This window comes from Rhinolophus ferrumequinum, chromosome X, assembly GCF_004115265.2.
Source record: "Rhinolophus ferrumequinum isolate MPI-CBG mRhiFer1 chromosome X, mRhiFer1_v1.p, whole genome shotgun sequence".
NCBI classification, from domain to species: domain Eukaryota; kingdom Metazoa; phylum Chordata; class Mammalia; order Chiroptera; family Rhinolophidae; genus Rhinolophus; species Rhinolophus ferrumequinum.
In genome coordinates this window covers 89,904,021-89,924,179 of record NC_046284.1, presented here as the reverse complement: position 1 = coordinate 89,924,179, position 20,159 = coordinate 89,904,021, and the positions used below count along the sequence as shown (strand labels likewise).

The window sequence follows — 20,159 nt, the reverse complement described above, 5'->3', positions numbered from 1 at the left end:
ATTTTTATGTTTCCTGTCTCTTTGTTACAGTTCTCACTGAGTTCATCTAATCTTTCCCTAAGTTTATTCATCATCTTTATAACCAGTGTTTTGAACTCTTCATCTGGTACATTACTTCTCTCCATTTTGTTTAGTTTTTTTTCTGGAGCTTTTTTCTGTTCTTTCATTTGAAACATATTTCTTTGTCTTCCTATTTTGACTGCCTCCTTGTGTTTGTTTCTATGTATTAGGTAGGGCTGCTATGTCTCCCAATCTTACTAGAGTGACCTTATGTAGTAGGTGTTGTGTGGGGTGCCACTGGTGCAGTCTCCCTGGTCACCTGAGCTGGGTGCTCCAGGTGCGCCCCTTGTGTGAGTTTTGTGTGCCCTCCTATTGTAGTTGAGCCTTCATTTCTGTTTGTATGTCAATGTCAGCCTGATTGTTTTGTGAGGGCTGGCCGTGACTACAGTGGAGAAGTTGTCATGCAGGGGTTGATCCTGTAGAGCAAGATTCACTTTAGCAGGGCTCTGGTGTCTGCTCAGTCTGCCCTTTGGGTGTGTTGCCAGCAGAGGCAGCTGGGTGGTGCTCCAGCGACTTCAAAACTGGCCACTGGTTGTGCCAGCCCAGCGGGCATCCTGTGAGGGCCTCTGCCACAGACCAAGTTCACCCATAGCTTGTGCCCTGCCCAAGGCTATCTGGCGTGAGCCACAAAACAATCCGCAGATGGCAGCCATGCGTGCTGGGTTTGGAGGTGCCTGGAAGAAGACATGCCACCAATTGAGGCTGGCTGTCACTAGTGCCAGGCTTCGGGCTGCTCAGAAAGAGGTACAGTGCATGCAGAGGTCAGATGCTGCTTGTTTGGGTTTGTGAACCTTTGAGTGATCTTAGGAAAGTCCACAGCATGACCAATACAGGCTGTTTGTATGGAAATGTCACTGGAAGCTGCTTGGTTGGGTCAACAAGTTGGGTGGGGCAGAGTGTCAGGGAATCACCAAGGTCAAGTGAAGAGTGTTAGCCAGGTTGATGGAGGATCAGATACAGTGGCCACCTGAGTCTGCATGCCAGGAGAGAGGAGGGCTCAATGAAGAAATAATGGATTTTGCCAGCATTTCTATCTGGGAGAAAGTTGTCCCTCCAGCCCATGCCCTGCAGTCAGACACTTCAATTCTTGCCCATATGTCCCTGGAAGCTTTCAAGCTGCTGCCCCAGAACTGGAGCTTATAGTGTCTGTCAGCAAGTAAATCCATGCATGGGCCCTTTAAGAGGAATGCCTGGGACTCCAGCAGCTCTGTCTCACTCAGCTGCAATCTCCACTGGTGTTCAAGTTATGGGGAGTTTGCTTCCCAGCGCTGGAATCTTGGGCTGGGAAGCCTTGTGTGGGGCTGGGACTCCTCACTCGTCCAGGGAGGACCTCTGTAGTCAAGATATCTCTCCCGAATTTTAACCATCACATGTGAGTATGGGACCAGTTTGTTTTACATCTCTGCCCACCTTACTAGTCTTGAGGTAGCTTCTTTGATATGTCCTTCGTTGTAGAATTTCTGTTCAGTTAGACTTCAGGTGATTCTCCATGATGGTTGTTCTGTAGTTTAGTTGTGATTTTGATGTAGTCTTGAGAGGAGGCAAGCACAATGTTTATGTACTCCACCATCTTGACCAGAAATCTTGTTACATTTTCTTGATAACATTTCTCTCCACTGATAGTATTTATTTATTTGTTTATTTATTTATTTATTTGCTGTCTATTGTTCTTTAATCTATATAGTAGAATAGGCAAAATAATATGATTAACAAGATGCTGTGGTTAAACTGAGTGGTAAGAGGGTAAGGAAAAGTTCTTTTGAAAATCAGATACAGCTAACCCCCTTATAACACGGCACTTCTATAACATGGTTTTGTTCTAACACGGTTTGAGAATTGGGGAAAACCATTGTACAACATGGCATCCTAGAACACAGTTTCACTCTAACACGGTTTGAGAATTAGAGAATTCCCCAAACAACACGGAGCGTAATAAGAGCTTTTAAGAGCAAAATATATCTCATTTGAAATTTTTCATTTGAACATGTATGTCATATCAGATTTGACTGCAGAATTTCCTAAATGTAGATCCTTCCACTGAAAGAAGCACAAAGGTTAAGAGAGAACTTCACAAGTACTTAGCACCATATAATGAAATCTATAAAGATCTCTCAGCTAAAAGCAAGCAATCTAAAATAACAGATTTTTTGCAAAAAGTACAAAATAGAAGTCAAGATAGTGCTGAAGAAAGTTCAGAGGATGAAGATATCTTGTCAAAAAGAAAACACCCTCGGTTAATGGTGCTTAGCAGTGATGATGAAGAAAACATTATTTAATACATATTAAGATGTTATACTTTGGGTGAAATTGCTTTAATAAAGGTATTTCTCTTAGTTATAAAAAATATAATGTTATGTTTTTTTTTAACCTAACCCCATTTTTTTTTTTTTTTTGGTACTAGTTCTTTGTTTCGTATAACACAGATTTGCATAACACGGCTTTTTAGGAACCTGACAACCGTGTTATACGGGGGTTACCTGTAGCTTTGGTAATACCAGAAATTCAGAAAAGTCAGGTTCTTGGTATTCTGAATAAGTGGCCCAGGGAATAGAGACAGTGCAGAGAACACTCACAGGTTTAGAACAACTCCCAGGTGGGTTTGAAGCCCATGTACATCTCTCACTAGTTTTGAGACCTTTACCTCATAGCTTCTCTGAGACTCAAATTTCTCATCTGTAAAATGGAAATGATGGGAGTGATTTCAGGATAAAATGAGATGATGTACAGTGTCATGTAAATAATACATGTTTAATAAAAGATAGTTATCATTATAATTAATAATAAACATGATACTAGCCAAAGACAGCCTTGTAAAGAGGTCTTAAATCTTGTCAAGTCAGGTGGATCTTTTTGGATACTTTGGACTGTAAGTACCAAAAAACTCATATTTAAACTTGTTGAATTTCTCATATGACCAGCCATCCCAAGACAGGGCAAGCTGTAAACAGGGTGCATCAGGGCTCCAATTTGCTTTCTGTGACTTTTTTGGCCCCAACCTATTCTGTGTATGGACCTCATCCTTAGCCTGAAAGTTAGATGGCTGCAGTGATTACCAGTGTCATATCCAGGCATTTGTAATGTCCAGAGGAAGGATAGGATAGAACTTTTTATTTCATAGGCCTGTTTCTAAGAATGAGGGGCCCTTTCCCAGAAGCTCCCTCCCGCACACCAAGAAGACTTCTCCTTTTGTGCTATTAGCCAGAATGCATAACATACCCAGGCTTAAGTCAATCATTGACAAAGGAAACAGGCCCACCATGACTGGCTTAGACTATCCAGTACCTGTCTCTTGGGACTGAGGGTGTGGCCAGCCTACCTACTCTGAAGCATAGAAGTAGATAAATAGCTGAACAAAATCAATATATTATCAAAGAGGTAGAAGGATGGAGATTGAGTAAGTCTAACACTCAACATCCTGTCCTCACTTGTATTTCAAAAAGAAATGACCAACAACTGGCAGTGGGAATGGCCTGTAAAACTTAGAGCCCTCACTGTGGACCCTCTTCCTATACTTCTCCTCTCTATGGTAGGTTTCATTGCCTACATTGTCCTTTGCTTAAGTAGTGTCTGTGGCATTGGGCACCTAAAATAAAGGGGGCTGAAGGATGCATGGAGTTGGCAGGGACACTCTTATATTACTTAAGGACACATAATTTATTTCCTGGTTTTAACATTTCAAGTAACATTTAGAAAATATTATTTTGAAGACAATCCTGTCCTTGCAGTGCTTCCACAACATAGAGATGTATTGTCCAAGGGGCCAATATCACCAGTCAATCTTGGGCTCCAAAAGGCATTATATTTATTCAAACCCAGCTTAGACCAGTGGACTATGGGCCCATGCATTTGGTAGCACTGGTGGTAGAGCAGTAGAAGAGAAGAGTAGGTAGAGGACAACATGAGGTCAGAAAAGAGAGATGGGGAGATGGGTCATGGGGATGAAGGGCTTGTAGTCCATGCCAGTTCTATCTCCTAAATAGCTGGTGGACTTCCCACTGTCTCCACATAACTCCAGAACTTTCTCCTTGATTTTCTGTAACCTAGGGAAGATTCTGGTATTAAAAAGATTTTTACAGCAGGTTAGGAAAAATAAAAATAGAATATAATGAAATAGCCTAGAGGTAAGACAGATATGTCAAACTCAAGAGCAAAAGCTCAGAGCCACTCAACATTTTTCCTTGCAGGAAATGGATTTTCAAGGAGAATAAACTGAACCAGAATACTTAGGGAAGAAATTGTTGATTGTTAGAGATGTAAAGAAAGGTGAAACAAGAGGTCAAATAGATCATGGATGGAGGCCAGAGTTTGAAATGCCATTCTGCTAAAGTGGTATATGACTTTTCACTGACTCATTGCATAGTCTCAGCAGTAATGACAAGAGCAATCACACCAAAAAGTAGCAGCCCAAGATAAGTTAAGGGTTTAATTAGATCAGTTATTTCCAATACAGGAGTGTGGCTTCTAGCATCCACAGGCTAAAATGTCAGTAAGATCACTCTCCAGGAGAATTTTCAACTTAGATGAGTCTTCTTCAGCACTTGAAAATCAAACTTACAGGAAATAAACAAACCACAAAAGCAAACACATGACAATATTACACCTAGTTGTCTACACAGTCCCCAAGAATCCAGAGCATTCTGGACTATTCTATTTCATTATAAGGTTTACTCTACTGTTGAAATGAGGACTTGTCCTTCTTAGTTTTGAGCCAAGGCTAAGAAAGAAGTAAAAGGATCCTAACAGATTGTCCAAGAAACAAGATCCTATAGGGTGTGCAGTGGCAGAAGACTTGATAATTGGAGATAAGCAGAGTTGAAGTTTGAAAGGAAGCAGATAAGAGGGAGGTGACTGTTAGCAGAGGAAAGACATCTCTATCAGTTAACTAAACTCAGTTCCCATAGAAACACTAGGAGCAGTGAGGAAGTAGGGGAGATTAGCCTACTGTGGTTCAGTCAAGTCTCATGATGTCCTGGAATGTTGGTCACTGCTTTTGAGATGCCTCTGTAGGTCAAGTGACACAGCTGCCCTCTACTGTCACACCCACAAAATTGGGCATCATTATCCCATTCCAGTGACTTAGTCTGCCCTCTCTTTGTATCCACTTTGTCTTCACTACTGCCACAGAAATGTTTTGGGCCAGGTGAAATCTTTGACTACTGACCACTAATAGAAGGCTGTCCTTGACTCAGAAATCAACCCTAGTCCAATCAATTGTAACCAGGGTAACATATCAGAAAAGCAGATGATCTATCTGCAAGGATCCACTTCTGACCACTTTTTTACAAAGGAGACCACAGGCATGGCAAGCACTCAATATTTCATAAATACCCTTCTTGCATGAGACCTTGCCAATAGATGGCAATTTTCTCAGCTGTCCAGCCTTGAAGATCTCAAATTGAGATGTACTTTGATAACTAAAATATCCACAAGGGTGTCACATAAACAGATCCCTCCCCCAACGATTCAGAATTTCTCTCTTGAACAAAAACAAGCAAGCAAACAAACCAACCCCTTACCATACTGAGCTTCTCTTAACTTCTCTTTTAAGTTGTATATTGGCCCCTATATCTAGGACAGCTCTTGGGCATGACCACATCCTCTCAGCCTATCTTTTCACTCCAGCCATTGCTGTAGTAACCAGCAACCAGATGTGCAACTTACTGACATCACCTTCCTTAGTGACCATTCTGATACATGGGCAAACCTGGAAATGTAAAGGAGTTAACATTCCAAGGGATATTTTGACTAATGGAAGATAAATACTACCTTCTTTAGTTACCTCAGGTGATATATTCTGAGATGTATTATGCACATCTCTTCAGAGGGTCCCTGGCAAGACTGAGCCCCAGTAGCCCACAGCAGTGACCAATTCGTCAACACACCCTTGGATTGTCTTTCCATCCTTCCTTGTTTCACTCATTCCAGTTCCATTTCTTCTTTCTGAGCTCACTTCCCAAAGTGACCTATATATATAAGAGCCCTTGTTTGAAGCTCTGAGTTTGGGGAGGACCCAGCTTAAGACAACCATGCCTTCCAATCAAGATAGACTTCCTTTAGCCAATTAGTTCCTATGATCCAGGAAATATGTCTTACTTTTTAATTTGTTGAATTAATGCTTAACTTTCAGAGAGTAACACTGTTTCCTTTTATTCCAGTTTTTTATAAGCATCTTCTTCTCACCCCAATGTAGCTGGGTAACTGAAAAAGAATGGAGACAGAACAGCAGTCCCATGATTAGGCTCAACTCCAGATGTCCAAGCCCTACTGTACATTTGAACTAGTGATTTTTAGCCTTTGGCTGAGAGCTTCATAGAGAAGGCCTATAAAGACACTTGGCCAACTTGCTAAATTAATCTCTCCAAGCTTAGGCATGTGGGTCTTTCCAAAGCACCCCAGTAATTCTGGAGTGTACCATCAGTTAAGAATCATTGCTTTAGACTCATCAGTCTACCCAAGGAGGAAACTGAATCCAACCAGTCATTAGTGCTACCTCAAGTAAAATATAGTCAAGACAATTGATAGTTTCAAAATGAGTGTGAAAATTATCTCTCTGCAAAAGAGGGCACAGAAGCACTCACTTTACAAATAGTGGGTATGACAGGATTGTCAAACCCAGAATTACAATGAAAATTACAGGAATTAATTCATTTATATTTTTGAGACACTATGATGACTTAGGCACCATAGGAGATACAAAAGATGAAAAGATGAATAGAAAACAGTCTCTGCTCTAAAAAATAAATGAGAACACCAATGCATTGAATAGAATGTAAAGAAATCACAACTTTGTCTTCCACTATTCATTTAAGCCTGCTCAGTGAGGGAAGCTTCTCCCCTTTTTCTGTTTGAAAATCCTGGCAGGTTGATGACTCTACCAATCACTCTTAAATTAGAAGAAATTCTAAAGTTTCTTTAAGTCACAAACTAAAGGTTCAATTCAATAAATTGAATTTTGAAAATTGTGGAACAATCAAATCTCTGAACTTGATTTAGAGTTCGATTTTTCTCCCCTCTTCCATTTAGGACCAGCTTCAGGGGCTGGTGTGCCATCTTGAAGGAGTCTGTAGTCAAATTTCCCTCTCCTTCTCTATTCCTTGCTTAACTTGTCAACTGTTGATTCTGGGTTGGGCATGGAAAGGGAGCGGGGAAAGGGGCTTACTGAACATTCCTAGTTGACTGGTAGTCTTGTACAAGTTTCATATGTTCGGGGTCTGGTTTTTATGAGAATTAACTCTTATAGGACCTCTTGTCGGTTTTTCTTTGTGTGTGTGTGTGTGTGTGTGCGTGTGTGTGTATGTGTGTGTTTCAAAGACTTCTGAGATAGCTTTCTCTGACTTTGATAACCACAACACAGGCAGTACCTCTCCTTTGGTTAGTTAATTTTGATCTCCATTCAGCTTCTGTTTTCCTGAAGTATCTGTGGCTTTCCTTCACTCTGGTCAAAAGCATTTTAAGCAAGATCCAGGGCTTTACGCTATGGAAGGCAGTGTGGAGGTTCCTCAAAAAATTACGAATAGAATTACCATATGACCCAGCAATCCCACTCCTGGGTATCAACCCAAAAAATCTGAAAACACTTACCTATAAAGACACGTGTGCTCCAATGTTCATTGCAGCTTTGTTTACAGTGGCCAAGACATGGAAACAACCAAAATGGCCTTCGATAGATGAATGGATAAAGAAGTTGTGGTATATATACATAGTATTCCATTGAATACTATTCGGCAGTAAGAAAAGATGAAATAGGACCATTTGTGACAACATGGATAGATATTGAGATTATAATGCTAAGCAAAATAAGTCAGACAGTAAAAGCAGAGAACCATATGATTTCACTGATAAGTGGTATATAAACCAAAAACAAGAAAAGAACAAGACAAACAAATGAGAAACAAAAACTCATAGACACAGACAGTAGTTTAGTAGTTACTAGAGGGTAAGGGGGGAGGGGGTGGTAGATGAGGGTAAAGGGAATCAAATATATGGTGATGGAAAGAGAACTGACTCTGGGTGGTGACCACACAATGGGATTTATAGATGATGTAATACAGAATTGTACACCTGAAATCTATGTAATTTTACTAACAATTGTCACCCCAATAAACTTTAATTAAAAAAAAAAGATCCAGGGCTTTAATCTCTTCAGGGGTGTGTCAAGCTCTCAAATAGGTCTCTTGCAACTCCTCTCACTAGACTTGAGATGAGAAGGTAGCAAGCACTCTGTCCTTCTCCTTTGGGGTAAATTGGACCCTAAGCTTGGCAGCTCTCTCTAAAGAGATTTTTTTCACAAATCTACCCCCTTTAGAAATACACTCTTTTTATACTCTCAAAACTGGTGAGGAGTTTCAACAAAAAAGAAACTGGTTTTGATGTTTTTTTCCTTTAAAGTTTCCAATGTATGTCTATCTCAGCATTACCTTGGTAACTGATATCTAATGTGACTTGGAACCTCAGTCAAATCATATGATTTAACAAGATGGCACAATTGCATTATAATGTATAAGTGAAGGACATGAGATCTATGCATGTAGCACTGGGAAAACAAAAGGCCACCTCTCTCAACTGGAGGATGAATGGTCCAGGAGATTCCTGGAGAAGGTAATTCCTTAATTGACCTTTTCTTTCACTCAATAAATGTGTTTTTTTTTTTTAGTTGTATTGAGATATAATTGACATACAGCATTGTATAAGCTGTATTACATAATGATTTGACTTACATATATTGAGAATTGATTACCACAATAAGTTTGGTTAACATTCAATATCTCATATAGATTAAAAATATATATATATAATTTTCCTTGTGATGAGAACTCTTAGGATTTACGCTCTTAACAACTTTCATATATACCATACAGCAGTAAACTATAATCATCATGTTGTACATTACATCCTTAGTACTTATTTATTTTATAACTGGAAGTTTGTAGTTTTTGACCATCTTCATCCAATTCCCCCTTCCCTATGCTGATAACTACAAATCTGACATTTTTTTCCAAGAGTTTTTTTTTTTTTTAGATTACACATATAAGAGAGATTATACCATATTTGTCTTTCTCTGTCTGACTTATTTCACTTAGCATAGTGCCCTCAAGGTCCATCCATGTTGTCACAAATGGCAAATTTCCCCCTTTTTATGGTTGAATATTCTGGTGTGTGCGCGCGCGCGCGCGCGCGCGCGTGTGTGTGTGTGTGTGTGTGTGAGAGAGAGAGAGAGAGAGAGAGAGAGAGAGAGAGAGAGAGAGAGAGAATAAATTACAACTCTTTTATCCATTGATCTGTTGATGGATCCTATGGTTGCTTCCATACCTTGGATATTATAAATAATGCTGTAATGCACATAGGGGTATAAATCATTTCTTAGACAGAGGGTTTTTGTTTCCTTTGGATAAATACCCAGAAGTAGAATTGCTGGATCATATGGTAGTTCTATTTTTAGTTTTTTGAGGAACCTCCATACTGTTTTCCATAGTGGCTGCACCAATTTACAATCCCACCAACAGTGCACAGTGTCTTTTTCTCCACATCTTTGCCAACATGTGTCTTCTTTTGTCTTTTGGATGCAAACCATTCTAATAGGCATGAGGTTATATCTCATTGTGGTTTTGATTTAATGGATGTGTCTACTAGGGGAAGGTATCTCTTTGGAGGGGAACATGCTCAAGAAGACATTGTTATGTCAAGTATATTACATTTTTAGACAGATTCAAAGCACAAAATTTACAAAGAAAGTCTTAGTGGGTTCTCTAATTCCCTCATTTGGTGTCCAAAGTTCCTATAAATTCATAAATGTAAATGTCACAGTAAAATCAGAAATTCTATACTGTTATTGATTAATCCTAGGGAATTTCTTAAATTCCATTTATGCTAAGAATAAGCTTCATTTTCTAAGGGAGCATGTGAGAATGGTTATTTATGGATTTAAAATATATCCTGATAAAAAACTGACCTTAGGAGTTGAGAGGTATGAGTCCTTTGAAATGATGAGACTATTTGAAGAGTAGTTCAAATAGAATTTAATGGACTGTGAAACTGTAGTTTTAAAGTAATTAGTGTACCTAATAAAAAGCTTTGCACTAGTAAGGAATATGAGAGGTCAGATAAAATATTGCAATTATCTTAATAGTTAAAGAATCTTGCTTATTAATATGTCAATTATTTTGACAGTATTTTTTGGGGGGTGAAAGCAAGGAGCTGTCTTTTAGCATCCTTATCATATCATTGTACATCATTTACCAAGTGTTCACACACACACCACCCATGATGGACAGCACAATCAAAATGCATGCATCACCTGTGTTTCAAGGAAATTTTTGACTAAATGCTTTAAAGCCACAATTTTATTTATATATATATATACGCACACACACACACACACCCCCTAATGCTGGATCTTAAATTGATCTGTCAAAACCTTGAAAGTCATTACCCCAAAAGAAAAAAACAACAGACATCTGGTGAATCAACTTTATTGCATAACAGCAGCAGAAGTACTATAGTTGTAGTACTTAACAACTTAGTACAGAATAAACTCATACAAAGAGACACCATCAGCAACCATGGCAGAGAGTAGAGGTGGATCATTGGGGCATACATCCCAGGAGGTGGGAAAAGCAATGGACCTGTGTTCTAGTCTCCAAAATATCAGTGGCTTATTGTGGACCTTGGACAATTCAGTTCTACCTCTCTCAGCTTTAGTTGGCTCAACTGTAAAACAGAAGATAAGGACTAGATGGTCTCTAAGGTCTTCCAGCTATAACAATACAGGATTCTAAGGACAAATGCAGAGAACTTGGAAGATGATAAGATAAGAGGAAGAGGGTGTGGTTACAGATGCCTTCTCTTTAGACCCGGACAAGTAGCCCCCTTTTGTGAGCCAGGAAGCCAAGAGCAGTTGCTGAAAAGATGGTAGTCAATCCAATCAGCCTCAGCAGGCCTGGCACAGAGGGCAAATGTCTCTCCAAGAAAGTCGTGGTAATGGGCTGCGCAGGGACATCCTGGGTTCAGAGAACATTTGGTGTCAGTATAAGGCTTGTGTACTTTACTCCAATAAGTCTGTATTTCCTCCAGTTCTCTGAACATGATACCCTCTTGCCAAACTCTGGGCCATTAAACATAGCATTCCCTCTAGTCATAACACTCATCCCCATACCTGACTGAGCCCTTTCCTTAACTAATTCTGACTCATCCTTCAAGTCTCAGTTTATATATCACCTCCTCAGGAAGCCTTTCCTGTGCCTCCAGGCTAAGATGATCCCTCTTTTTACATTCTCAGCATGTCTTCTTCATCACACTTGCACAGTTTGGTTATCATCTGTTTTCCCAACTGCATGTTGAGCTCTGTGAAAGCACTGCTATACCCTTATCACAGCAACTCGTGCAGAGTAGGTGCACAATAAATAGCTGTGGAGTTGAATGAATCTATGGCCAACTCAGTCCTCAATTCCACATCTGACAGAAGCACTAAGAGAATGACTTGGATTGACAGGGTTATACTTTTTGACTTCATACTTGATAGAGGAATAACTTTGACTTTTTTTGACCCTTGTCCTATATAATGCATTTCACTCTATCCTGTATGTGTCCTTCTGTCTATTCAGGAAGACTTCCTGGTGTTATATGCACTATTATTTTTGTAATAAATCAAAAATGCATTTTTAATCTAAATCTGCTCCATTTCTTTCCATCCCTTTGCCGCTGGACAGGGTTATGTTGACGTATCTTCCTTTAATTTCCTACCTCCTGCTGAGAATCACCAGGTTACACATTTATTAAACAGGTATGTGTTGAGTTCTTAATATGTCCAGAGCTTAGTATGTCTAGAGGTATATATATATATATACACACACCGGGGGTGCCAAAAAATGTATATGAGTGGACACTTTGTTCAACATTACTCAAACAGTAGTTCACCATAATCAGAAGTGTCTGGACGCTGATGGTAACCACTTGGAGCACCTCTTGTAATTGCAGAAGTCAAACGTGATTTACATTCATCTTTTGTTATCAGTATATATTGAGTATTACAATTTTAATACAGTTTTCTTTTCTTAAAATATATATACATTTTTTGGCACGATGTGTGTGTGTGTGTGTGTGTTTGTGTGTGTGTTGTGTGTGTGTATCCTAACAATCTGCAATGAATGTGGCAGCTACAATTGTATGAAAATACTTCTAAATCTCTCACCTCTGCCCTAACTCTTTAAACATTCATGGGTTGAATCACTTAGGGAAAGGTATATGAATATATACTAGTGTGTTGTTTTTGCAAATAATTGCTTTTAGAGGAAAGAGATTTAAATTCATGAAATAAAATATAACCTACTACAAACTCTGGTTCAGACTGCCAGATTTCATCCTCTGGGATCTTCCTCATAGCATACAGAATCTGAAAAGAAAGAGTATCCTGATGAATACTCTTAAGAGAAAGTGGCACCATCTTTCTCTTAATCTGCTCTTTAAATAAAGGATTAACTGAGTCTCAGGACATCCATCAAAAACGCCATGGTAAAAGCTAACACAGTCCACTGAACCATTAAAAGACTCCAAAAAGTCTTTTATTGAGGGCATAAGAGGCTCTGATCATTAGGCTCACCATAAATTATAATAGTTTGAACATGGCTTAATGGGATGATATCAGAGGAATTGTCGGGAAATATATAAATGAATTCTGAGTCCCAATAGCAACATGTTTGGTTCTATAATGTTAGACCTAGGTTATCTTTCAAATATAGCCATAGTGATCTTTTAGTCCCATGAGCTCTTTTTACCTTGGGTGACATGATAGATATTTTCATTGTTATTTTTGGGTTAAGGTGTTTGCTTTACCTAAGACTATTGTTAAAATTGTGTTTCATGGGTCTTCAGATGGAAGTTACTGGTGAGTTGGCCTCCAGGATATCAGACATCTTTGACCTGTGTCAGGCCCATGAATTGTCACCTTCCCCACATTCATGACCCCAGACCCTACCTCTCGGGCTGCTCTCTCCCCAGCTTCCACAGCCCCCTCCATGTAGCCACTCCAGTGTGTCGCAGTCTCAGTGCCTGCAAAATAAATTCTGCCCACTGGCTGGCGTAGAACTCTTGAAACAAAAGCAGAGAGGTAAAGTGGTCAGTCTCAGAGAACCAGAGAAGAACCTTCCCACAAAGCTGGTCGGTTTCCTCAGATTCTAAACATCAGGAGTACGTTGTCAATTTTGAAATAATGTTCACAGGTTCCTCCAGTTCTTGCATGATCCTTGTCATAGACAAAATGGAATAAAAGTGTAAGTCTACTCCTGTACCAACAGCTTATATGTAAAGGGACTGATATCAATGGGACATGTATGTTTCACTTACATGAAGTGAGAGACTATGAGTGCCCAGTCACTTGTAGCTCCTTCAATGGCTCACTAACTCTTTACAAGCTGACACAGGTGCCCCGTTCCCTACCTGGCTATTCCACCAATGAACTTGGCAAATCACTTTCTCTCACTGAGCTCTGACTTCCCCATATCTTAAAGGGCATGGTCCAATGATTTCTAAGTTCTTTTCCATCAGTAACATGTAACAAATCTGTAAGTTTGACTGTGGCTCTGAAACTACCATTCATTGAGCACTTACCTCTACTAGTGTTAAGAGTTTTATTGCATTAAATTACAACAGTTAATATTTGTTGGGTGCCAAGCACTCTCCTAAGGGCATTAATCCTCACCACAACTCTATGAGGTTGTTACAATTATTATCTCTATTTTGCAGAAGAGAATATAGAGGTAGGGAGACTGTGGTGGACATTGTGATGCATTCCTCAAACCGCCTTCGAGAATGAAAGGCTTATTTTCAGCTGCTGGAAGTGCTGCCAGAAGATTGCCCTTTTTTTTTCTTTGTTTCTTTTTTTTTTTTTTAAATTAAAGTTTATTGGGGTGACAATTGTTAGTCAAGTTACATAGATTTCAGGTGTACAATTCTGTAATATATTATATCTCACAGTGTGTTCACCACCCAGAATCAATTTTCAGAAGATTGCCTTTTAATGCCAGCCCTCTTTGGAGATTGCCGCTGCTTAAGAAAATTGCCTTGCTTAAGGTCATGCCTCCTTCCAGCAGCAGCTGCATCCAGTGACTGATCATCATGGGGCTACAAAGACCTGACCCCCTTGTCTCACTTGGAACAACTCTTAAAAGCTCCAGAGCACCCTGTGGGGGACAGCTGAGGCCTTCACTGGAACTGCATCACAGCCCAACTTCTCCCTCTGCTCACTTCTGCGTCTTTCCTTTCTCACAGGTATTGATACCAAGGGATCTCCCTAGTACATATCCTGTATGCTAATCTTTGTTTCAGAGTCTGCTTCCTGGGGAATTTAACCAGCAACAAAGACAAAGTAATTTACTGTACTTCACAGCTAGTAAGTGGCAGAGGTGATATTTGAACCTAGGCCATCTGACTCCAAAACCCACAGACTTAACTTGGTTATACTTCTTCCCTCTATTGAATTACTTCTTAAATATTCTATTTATTTATTAAATTTATTGGGGTGACATTGATTATTAAAATTATATAGGTTTCAAATGTTCATTTCCATAATACATCATCTATATATTGCATTCTGCGTTCACCATCCAGAGTCAGTTCTCCTTCCAGCACCATATATTTGATCTGTACCTTCTTCTACCACACCCCCTCTGGTAACCACTAAACTGTTGTCTGTGTCTATGAGTTTTTATTTCTTCATTTGTCTTGTTTCTTTGTTGCTTTCAGTCTTATATCTTACACATGAGTGAAGTCATATGGTTCTTGACTTTTTCTGTGACTTATTTTCCTTAGCATAATAATATCAAGATCCATCCACGTTGTCACAAATGGCAGTATTTCTTTTTTTATTATTTATTTTTATTTATTTTTTAATTAAAGTCTTTTCTTATGGCCAAGTACTATTCCACTGTGTATACAGAGGGTACCAAATATATATATAAACATTTTAAGACAGGAAAAAACTATTAATATTGTAATACTCAATATATACCGATAACAAAAGATGAACACAAGTCACGTTTGACTTCTGTAATTACAAGAGGTGCTCAAAGCGGTTATCATCAGCGTCCAGACACTTCTGATTACAGAGAACGACTGCTTGACCAAAGTGTCCAATTGCATACATTTCTTTGGCACCCCCGGTATATACCACATCTTCTTTATCCAATCATTTATCGAAGGACACTTTGGTTGTCTCCATGTCTTGGCCACCGTGAACAATGCTACAATGAACATGGGGGTACATATATCTTTATGGATAAATGTTTTCAGATATTTTGGGTGGATACCCAAAAGAGGGATTGCTGGGTCATATGGTAATTCTATTCTTAATTTATTGAAGAACCTCCATGCTGTTTTCAATAGTGGCTATGCCAATTTACAGTCCCACCAGCAGTGTATAAGGGTTGATTTTTCTCTACAGCGTCTCCAACACTTGTTGTTACTTGTCTTGTTGATCATAGCCATTCTAATAGGTGTGAGGTGTTATCTCATTATGGTTTTCATTTGCATTTCCCTAATAGCTAATGAAGTTGACCATTTTTTCATATATCTGTTGGCCGTTTGTATGTCTTCTTGGGAGAAGTGTCTGTTCAGGTCCTCTGCCCATTTTTTAATGGGATTGTTTGTGGTTTTTGTTGTTGTTGTTGAGTTTTATGAGTTCTTTATATATTTTAGATATTAGCCCCTTATAGGAGGCATTGTTTGCAAATAGCTTCTCCCATTTGGTTGGTTGCCTCTTTGTTTTGGTGATGGTTACTTTTGCTGTGCAGAAGCTTTTTAGTTTGATATAGTCCCATTCATTTATTTTTGCTTTTACTTCCCTTGCCTTTGAGGCCAAATTCATGAAATCCTCACTGAACCCAATGTCCATAACTTTAGTACTTAATGCTTTTTTCAATGTAATTTATTATGTTAGGTCTTATGTTTAGGATTTTGACCCATTTTGAGTTAATTTTGGTATATGATGACAGACAGTAGTCTAGTTTTATTGCTTTGCATGTGGCTTTCCAATTTTCCCAGCACCATTTTTTAAAGAGGTTTTCTTTTCTCCATTGTATGTTTTTGGCTCCTTTGTCGAAATTATCTGACCACATATACGTGGGTTTATTTCTGGGCTCTCAATTCTATTCCTTTGGTCTGTGTGTCTGTTTTTCTGCCAATACCAGACTGTTTTGATTATTGTCACTTTGTAGTACAAATTGAAGTTTGGGAGTGTGATACCTCCAGCCTTGTTCTTTTTCTTAGGATTGCTTTGGCTATTCAGGATCTTTTGTGATTCCATACAAATCTGGTGATTTCTTGTTCTATTTCTTGAAAAAAATGCCACTGGCTATTTATAGGGATTGCATTAAATGTGTACATTGCTTTGGGTAATGTGGCCATTTTAACTCTGTTGATTCTTCCAATCCATGAACACAGAATATCTTTCCATTTCTTTGTGTCTTCTTCAATTTCTTTTAATAATGTCTTAAAGCTTTCAGTGTATAGGTCCTTCATATCCTTTATTCCTAGGTATTTTATTCTTTTTGTTGCAATTGCAAAATGATTTTTTTTTCCATTTCTTTTTCTGAAATTTCATTGTTAGTATATAGGAATGCAATGGATTTTTGTACACTGATTTTGTATCCTGCAACTATACTGTATTCGTTTATTGTTTCTTATATTATTTTTGGTGGAGTCTTTAGGGTTTTCTATATAAATAATCATGTCATCTGCAAAAAGTGACAATTTAACCTTTTCATTCCCAATTTAGATGCCTTTTATTTCTTTTTCTTGCCTGACTGTTCTGGCTAGGACTTCCAATACTATGTTGAATAATAGTGGTGACAAGGGGCCTCCCTGTGTTGTTCCTGATTTTAGAGGAAAAGCTTTCAGTTTTTCACCATTAAGTAGGATATTAGTTGAGGGTTTGTCATGTATGGCCTTTGTTATGTTGAGGTATACCCTTTCTACACCAATTTTATTAAGCGTTTTAATCATAAATGGATGTTGTATCTTGTCAAATGCCTTTTCTGTATCTATTGATATAATCATATGTTTTTATCCTCTATTTTGTTTATGTGGTGTATCACATTGATCAAGTTATGTATGTTGAACCATCCTTGTGCCCCTGGGATGAGCCCCACTTGGTCGTGATGCATAATCTTTTTAATGTATTTTTGTATTCGATTTGCTAGTATTTTGCTTAGGATTTCTGCAGCTGTATTCATTAGAGATATCGGTCTGTAGTTTTCTTTTTTGTGCTATTTTTTACCAGGTTTTGCTATCAGGGTAATATTGGCCCCAAAATGAGTTAGGAGGTTTCGCCTCTTCTTTGGAAATTTTTGGAAGAGTTTGAGGAGGACAGGTATTAAATCATCTTTGAATGCTTGGTAGAATTCATTAGTGAGGCAATCTGGTCCTGGACTTTTGCTTTTGGGAAGGTTTTGGATGATTGTTTCAGTTTCCTTACTGTTGATCAGTCTGTTTAGATTTCCAGCTCTTCATGATTCAGTCTAGGAAGTCTATATATTTTTAAGAAATTGTCCATTTCTTCTAGGCTATTAAATTTGGTGGCATATAGTGCTTCATATTATTCTCATATGATCCTTTGTATTTCTCTGGTATCCATGGTAACTGCTCCTTTTTCATTTCTGATTTTGCTTATTTGTATCTTTTCTTCTTTCCTTAGTGAGTCTAGTCAAGGGTTTTTCAATTTTATTAACCTTTTCAAAGAACCAGCTCTTTGTTGCATTAATGTTTTTCTATTGTCTTTTTTTCTGCTTTGTTTAATTTGCTCAAATTTTTATTACTTCCTTCCTTCTGCTGACTTTGAGTTTCACGTGTTCTTCTGTTTCTAATTCTTTAAGATGTAATGTTAGATTGTTTATTTGGAATTTTTGTTTGTTTGTTTCTTGATATAGGCCTGTAATGATATAAATTTCCCTCTTAAAACTGCTTTCGTCACATCCCAATAATTTTGACAAAATGTATTTTCATTCTCATTTGTTTCTATGCATCTTTTGATGTCTCCTTTTATTTCTTCTTTGACCCAGTCATTCTTTAATAGCATAGTGTTTAATCTCCACGTTATCTGTGGTTTTTCCCACTTTCTTTTTTCAGTTGATCTTCAATTTGAAAGCTTTGTGTTTGGAGAATATGCTTGGTATGATTTCAATCTTCTTAAATTTTCTGAGGCTAGTTTTATGTCCCGACAAATGGTCTATACTCAACAATGTTTCATGTGCACTAGAAAAGAATGTAGTCTGGTGCGCTAGGATGAAATGCTCTGTAAATGTCAATTATGTCCATTTGGTCTAATATGTCATTTAAGGCTGGTATTTCCTTACTGATTTGCTGTTTGGATGATCTATCCATAGCTGTCAATGGTGTATTTAGGTCCCCTACTATAATTGTGTTTTTGTTAGTTTCTCCCTTTAGTTCTGTTAGTAGTTGCTTTATATATTTAGGTGCTTACTGATTGGGGGCTGATATGTTGGTAAGTGTTACGTCTTCTTGTTGTATTGTCCCCTTTATAATTATGAAATGTCCATCTTTCTTTCTTGTTACCTTTTTTATCCTGAAGTCTGTTTCATTTGACCTAAGTATGGTTACACCCACTTCTCTGGATACCATTTGTTTGGAGGATCGATTTCCACCCTTTTACTTTGAGTCTATATTTGTCCTTGTAGCTGAGATGTGTCTCTTGGAGGCAGAATATGGTTGGGTTTTGTTTTTTGATGCAATCTGCTACTCTGTGTCTTTTTATTGGTGAGTTCAGTCCATTTACATTTAGGGTGATTACTGATATATGAGATTTTCCTATCACCATTCTATCTTCTGTTTTCTGGTAGCTTGGTTTCTCCATTGTTTCTTTGCCGTTGTGTTTCTGTCTGTTATTTTAGTTTGGTGGTATTCTATGATTTTTTTCCCTCTGTTTTCTCTTTTTTTATGTTATGTGTCTCAGTTCTGGATTTTTTTTTTTTTTGAGTGGTTACCATTTAGCTTATGGAAAAGAAAGTTTCATATGAGGTGTGATCACAAAATATGGTGAATGTTTAAATAAAAAAATATAGTAAAAGATACATTGCCATTAACCCCCCTCGAAACACTTCAAACACACTTATCCCATCATTCTTGCCATTTTCTGAAGCAGTTCTGGAAGTTCTCTTTCGTGCATGTCTTTACGAGTGTTTAAGAAACAATGTGTGTAGGAAACAGCCTGAGAAATAGGCAAATGGTTTCATCCTCCGTCATGACAATGCTCTGTGTCACACATTGCTTCTGGTATGGCAATTTCTGTCAAATAAAAACATTATCATGTGTCCTCATCCACCTTATTCACCAGATCTGACACTGTGAGACTTCTGGCTCTTCCCCGAAGTAAAAATGACCATGAAAGGTAAACATTTTGAATTGATTCAGGACATTGAGGCAGCCACAACAGCACAACCAAAGACACTCATGAAAGAGGACTTCCAGAACTGTTTCAGAAAGTGGCAAGAACGATGGGAAAAGTGTGTTAGAAGCAAGGTAGCTTATTGGCAATGTGTCTTTTAATATAATGATTTCTTAATTTAAAAATTCACTGTACTTTTTATCACACCTCGTATATACAGTAGTCTTTGTTCTTCAGCATGCAATTTATCTCCATTCCTCTTTGCAAATTCAGACCTTAACTCTCTCCCCTTTTATGTTTTTGTTGTCACAAATTATCCCTATTTATGTTGTTAGTTCATTTCTGAGTTGCAGTACAAATTGCCTTCTTCTGTTTTTCTTTTTTTATCTTTTTATCTTCTTTACTTTTTATGTTATGTTTAAATGTATAATGCCATTTTCTGTGTGGGGGTTGCCATTTCCTGCTTCTATCTGTCTGTTAGTAATTTTGCTCATAGTTTTGTATCCTGTTGTCTTTTTGTTTCAGGTTGAATAGCCTCCTTCAGTATTTCCTGTCATGCAGGGCTTCTGGTGGAAAATTCTCTCAGTTTCTGTGTATCTGGAAAGGTCTTTATTCCTCCTTCATATCTAAAGGATAATTTTTCGGCATATATTATTCTTGGCTGGTAATTTCTCTCTTTCAATAGTTTTAATATTTGATTCTACTCCCT

The 20,159-nt window shown here is 38.2% G+C and overlaps 1 protein-coding gene across 1 annotated transcript in view; it reads right to left on the bottom strand.

The window, feature by feature from the left end:
* Positions 1-10,513: 10,513 nt before the first annotated feature.
* Positions 10,514-20,159, bottom strand: part of MAOB (monoamine oxidase B) — a 161,618-nt gene continuing 151,972 nt past the window's right edge. Inside the window, exons 13-15 of the mRNA XM_033115752.1 lie at positions 13,031-13,142; positions 12,386-12,448; positions 10,514-11,057 (exon numbers count right to left, since the gene is read on the bottom strand). Of these exons, the coding sequence (XP_032971643.1) occupies positions 10,905-11,057; positions 12,386-12,448; positions 13,031-13,142 (328 nt within the window). The 3' untranslated portion in view covers positions 10,514-10,904. The remainder of the gene's footprint in view (positions 11,058-12,385; positions 12,449-13,030; positions 13,143-20,159) is intronic.